Raw genomic sequence first — 5724 nt, 5'->3', positions numbered from 1 at the left:
AAGACAAAAAGTTAGATCTAAAGACCAGTACGATCTAAGTTTGAAAAGACACTCCCAGCAGACAAACACAAGCCAATCTTTCTTTTCATTAAACGTCTATTTTAGTCCCAGAGATCTAAAATCCTTCTTTAATAAGATTTTCTCTTCAACGACAAGCTCAATAGTCTTTCAATAAATCAACCGATGAAGGTCAATATAACTCTCTTCCGTTTCCGGAGAATGTAAGCACCAATGGAACAATGCGTAGGTATTCGTACGAGCTTCTCACGTCTATCTCGTCATTCTTAATTTAACTTGACCTAATATTACATATTACAACAAAAATATCCGATTAAATCGAAACAATCAAGCGTCCCAAACTCATGATGAATATATATATATCTTTATTATTCAATTACAAGTTACGCAAAACTTTATTTGGTAAGGTGGTACAGGCCGGGAGCTGCATCATGGCAACATAAGATATAAAAACCGGGTGACACATAATCTAGACGTGGGGACGCATCTAACGAATGCAAGGTAAGTCCACTCTGCCCGAATACCATAATACCTGGAAACCCACGCGGCACTTCCACTTTGAGAGAAACTAATCCTGTACAAGGTAATGGGGTAGTGATAGACTCTCAGAAGGGCATAGAGAGAGACCAGACCTAGCAGTACCTAATTGGCGACACGAGAAAGAAGAGGACACTCGAGTCGCACAGCTCCGACAAGTCCATGGCGTGTGGGCGTGTCGTGTCCTTCGTGTGTGCGTAAAGTCTCAACATGTGTCTTTGGTCTTGGATGAGTGTTGGCAGTCGTCGTGAAAATCGTGACGAAAGTGACGGAGGACGACTGCAACCCACCTGTTGTTGCGTTTTTATACACGAAAAATAGTGAACAAGTTTTACATAAATACTAACGAACTAATCGTCAACTTAATTTGGATTGAATTGCATATTTGCGTGAATCCTTTCTGGGTGATCAGACTACTCATATGGCCATTTAATCATTGCCCGTGTGAAGGTTAGTTGTCCCATACTTATCTATGAAACTTTATGGACATACCCAAGGTACGCGCGAGGTATTACGTGTTTCTGTCACGTTTCCTAAAAGACGACTAACCACCAGTTCCCAGAGATATTTAAAGATTTCCTGACTGAGGGTTTCAAGTGATCATTCCTGAACTGGTGGTACCACTGTCCTCACTCCGTCAAAGTGAAGTGAAATAGTGCACAATCAGTGTAGTTCACGTCAACCTCGATAATCCGAAATACTTGTGCCCTTGGGGGACGAAGGAATAGATTTCAACAGACTGAGCAGCTAACCTAAGTTACGTCGCTACGATGCGTAGTGACTCGAAGCTTTAGCGTGCCCTGTCGTTTCCCCTGTTTCTTCTTCCTTCTCGTTCCCGACTTTCCTGTTCTATCCCTGGCGGTTTGGTCGAGATATGAGACAAAGTTTCTGCAGGCGTACTGCAATCACTCCCGTTGAGGTGTACGATGAGGTGACTGTATCAAAACGGATGAGGCTTTAGTTTTCCGCCCCGTAAGAGTGCGAGAGCAACAGACAAGGCGAGGGGTGGTTGTCCGCGTCGATTTTGGCGCTTTCCGACGACTATTACATCCCGCAGCACACCGTTGACACTGGACGAGTAGAGGTGCCTATAAATTTTATGCATTATACAGATTAGCGAGCACAACAGGCGGTGTGCATGAGACAGAGATGACGACACATGACACTGACAGAAGGTTTTTGCGAATTTGAAGAGGGTCCTGGTTTAGACAAACATTTGTTTTGGCGGTGCGCTCGTGAGGGGAGAGAAGACAGATAGAGTGGTTTTTTTGTTGTGGTTGCTGGTTTGACACTGCGACGACACCTCGTTGTTTTTCGAACCCCAATAAAAGATGAAGAGTATCGAAGCAGTTAACTCTATAAACACTTGTGCAGGCTAGTCTGATGGTTTGTCAATGTCGAGGTTCTATTTCGTGTTATGGGTTATCTATCAACTTGCACGTGGAGTGTTCAGTGCGAGTGATTTTGTTAATAAGTTTTGGCGAGAGGCAAGACAAGGACGAGCGATAGACGGTTGTAGAAAGTTAGAACACGACACGTTAGGTTTGGGGTTGTGTAGGAAAGTCTTGAGTTACTGATTGTAATCCGTTGAATACCGTAAAGGTACTCTATCTTATATTTGAATCGGATAGGAAGTGGTGTGTGTACGTACTGGGAATTGGCAGGGGTTTGGATTACTAAGTGGGAGAGAATATCTTAACGATGTGAAACCCTCTAGAGAGTTAAACAGGAGGTATCTCCCTCCGCCTCAGGGGTTGTGGCACGACACATTTGTTTAAATCAGGGGGTGCATACATACGAGCATCCGGTGTGTGGTGTGGGGGGGTGGGTGGGTGGATGGATAGTGTGTGTTTGTGTTCGTGTGTGGTGGGTGTGCCGTGTGTGCGTGTGGTGATGTGTGTGTGTGTGTGATGTGTGTTGTGTGTGTGTGGTGTGTGTTTGTGTTGTGTGTGTGTGTGGGTGTGTGTGTGGTGTGTTTGGTGGTGGTTGTGTGTTGGATGGTGTGTCTGTTTCAGGTGTGTTTGTGTGTTTGGTGTGGTGATGTGTGGTTGAGGTTGATGGTTGTGTTGTTGAGTGTGTAGTTGGTGTGGTGGTTAGGAGTCGAACGTGGTTATTAGTTTTTTTAACGATGTTGGTAAAATATGACATATCAATTGATTGCAAATAGGATATCTTGGCTTTTTTTAGGGTATGATCGGGGGTAGAACTTTGTATGACTTTTGGAGACTGTGGTCGTGTTGTTTTTACCAGCACTGTCTTTAGGTACTGAGGAAGACGACAGCACCAACGTAAACGTCTCATAACTATGCGGAAATACTTAGAGTCATACTCATAGTGTAAAGTTTTCAGATTCCTCGTTAGCTATTGTGACCGTGGTGGCTGCATGGGAGTACTTACAGTGCAATGGAGAGAGTTTAATCCACCACTTTGAGACAATCGTCTCTTCATGAGTAAGGAGAAAGAGTTAGTAATCTACTTTGAGGAACTGAGAGAGTAGTACGGACGTTTTGACTTGGACTTTTACTGAGAGAGAGGCCCAGCGCGGGTAGTGGTGTCTTCCGGTAGGAAGAAGAAGAGGTGATACGGATAATGTAGATCAGGATACGAGACGAGGAGTGAGAGGAGGAGAAGTAGCATTTTAGAGTCTGTCTCTTTCCACGCCTCACCGCTAAGGAACGATTGTGTAAGATTTATTTCTTCCGTGGGGTAATACAAGAGCCTGTTTTACGTCTCCTCGTCATTGCGAGATAGTTCTGGAATATTATTGCTACGTCGTCTCGGCAAACAGGAGAGCGAGGCAGCCCGTTTTCAGACGGCATAGTTTAGCATCAATGATCGTCGTACGGCAGTTATTTATCCTGTCTGAACGAAGAGAGTGAAGGTTTTTTGTCAAAACGATTGGGGTCATACCGAAAATTGTACATTTGGCTGTCGCTACATGGCACGTACGACATCTGGTCCAAAGCGACAGCATTAATGCAAATTTGATTCCAAAAAAGTTTCCGGTGTTTAGTTTTCGGGTGTTTCCTTTTCACCTTTTAGTATTTAATACGGTGTAGTTTGTAAACATCTCCTACTTTATATATACGGAGTTGCAAACAACTATGTTATAATGATGAAATAAGGCGGACTTGCGTAAAGAGACTCTATATGAAGCTTAGGAATAACAACTTGTCGACGTCCCCCGACCGGGGTTAAACCTCGTACAATAAGAACAAACTAGAGTGGTTCGAACTGCCACTCCTGGTGTTACTCACAGCAAGTTTCGGATTTGTAGTACCTGGACTCATTCTGTGGAGGCTCTTCTCTTTGCCCTCTGTTTATCGGGTTTACCGAGACACACTCGATCTGACGAGTATTTGTTCTTCATATCTTGTCCCGATTAAAAATGTATAACAAGGTGATCCACTCTGAATAAGAAACATATTCTGTCAATCCAAAGTGTGTCGGGGTGTCTGCATGATCTCCTGGTCACATAGATGACAGTGTGTTTAATCTGCTATATCCTTTCTGTCTAATGTATTCTCTCTGTTCAATGTGTGTGTTTGTGTGTGTAGGTTTTCCAAAAGCCTATGTTAGAGTCAGGCAGGCTGAATGAGGCTGAGATGGCCATGATCTTCGTCAACTGGAAAGAACTGCTGGCCTGCAACACTAAACTTCTCAAGTAAATATCCCATGGAGTGTGATGTCTAGGAGAGAGAGTCAGTCTGATGGAGTGACATATGTTACAACTTCAGCTTTTTTTAAGTTATTTCTATAGACCTGTCTATACAAGACATAGATAGATAGATAGATAGATAGATACTTTATTTATCACATGTTGGGAAACTGTTTTGTCATAGCAGCATGTTTGACAGTCATTGTGCAACAATTACAACAATTCTTAAAAATAGAATAAAATACAAATACAATCAATTAAACATTTAAATCAAATGTATACATATTCACAGTAGGAAAGACGAGTATCCAAGAATACACACTATAAAAATATACAGAATAAATTAGGATACACTCTAATATAACAATCTACTAAAGGGACAGACACATATAAACAAAGTGTAGTATGAACATAAGAAAAGGATGAACAGTAGCTTTGAATGAAAAGTCAAATCTGGAGCACGGATGTTTATGCTTGTATTTATGTGTGTGCAGGGCGCTGCGTGTGCGTAAGAAGACTGGCGGGGACAACATGCCGGTGCAGATGATCGGAGACATCCTGGCCGCGGAGCTGTCCCACATGCAGCCCTACATCCGCTTCTGCTCCTGCCAGATCAACGGAGCAACGCTGCTGCAGACACGCATCGACAGCGAGCCGAACTTCAAGGACTTCCTCAAGGTAGGAAGGGTTAGACAGCGAGAGAGGAGTGGGGAAACAGAATGTAGGTCATAGTGGAGATGTTTCAAAGTACAGAGATTCTGCAGCTATATACATGAAGGTTAACATCTACATTTTGAACAAGTTTAAAACCATTGTTTTTTATTCCCATTAGAAAATTGCCACAGACTACAGGTGTAAAGGCATGCCGCTGTCCAGCTTCCTGCTGAAACCCATGCAGAGGATCACACGCTACCCACTGCACATCAAAAACGTAGGCCATCATGTTCATGAGCGTGTCTGTGGGAACGTCTCATTAAGTAGATCAAATACTGACCTTACTGTGTGTCATTAGAAGAAGAAAAAAAAACGTTTTACCTTTTCTCGGTGTAATTAACTTGTGTGTGTGTTTAGATCCTGGAGAGCACCACAGAGTGCCACTCTGACCGAGGACCTCTCAAAGAGGCTCTGGAGAGGGCGGAGGAGCTCTGTCAACAGGTTCACTCTCTCATTTATGACCTTACGTGTTACTTTAATCATATTTAGTAGTTTTAGCTTTTTACTGCATCCTGCGTGGGAAGGATTTGAATGATGTTTGTTTTTTATTATTTTGTTGATCAGGTAAATGAGGGCGTGAGAGAAAAGGAAAACTCGGACAGACTGGAATGGATTCAGAACCACGTACAGTGTGACGGTGCTGCAGAGGTATTAAGATTATCAATGAACTTGCAATTTAGCGTGAAATAATTGTATAATGTATCATACATTTATGAATGCATAATCTCAGAGAATATTTGATCCTAATGACGTTTTTTTCTTTCTACAGAACCTCGTCTTTAACTCGCTCACTAACT

At 42.7% G+C, this 5724-nt stretch overlaps 1 protein-coding gene across 1 annotated transcript in view; it reads left to right on the top strand.

Moving 5' to 3' along the window:
* The window catches only part of LOC104966737 (intersectin-2-like), a 19849-nt gene that overhangs the window by 13231 nt on the left and 894 nt on the right, over positions 1–5724 (top strand). The window contains exons 15-20 of the mRNA XM_010795980.1: positions 4113–4219; positions 4708–4891; positions 5046–5144; positions 5285–5368; positions 5492–5575; positions 5697–5724. The exon at positions 5697–5724 is cut by the window's right edge and continues 35 nt beyond it. Of these exons, the coding sequence (XP_010794282.1) occupies positions 4113–4219; positions 4708–4891; positions 5046–5144; positions 5285–5368; positions 5492–5575; positions 5697–5724 (586 nt within the window). The remainder of the gene's footprint in view (positions 1–4112; positions 4220–4707; positions 4892–5045; positions 5145–5284; positions 5369–5491; positions 5576–5696) is intronic.

Source organism: Notothenia coriiceps, unplaced genomic scaffold, assembly GCF_000735185.1.
Source record: "Notothenia coriiceps isolate Sejong01 unplaced genomic scaffold, NC01 NC01_scaffold00002209, whole genome shotgun sequence".
Taxonomy (NCBI): domain Eukaryota; kingdom Metazoa; phylum Chordata; class Actinopteri; order Perciformes; family Nototheniidae; genus Notothenia; species Notothenia coriiceps.
Note: the sequence above shows the minus strand (reverse complement) of the source record. Positions and strands in the feature narration are given on the sequence as shown.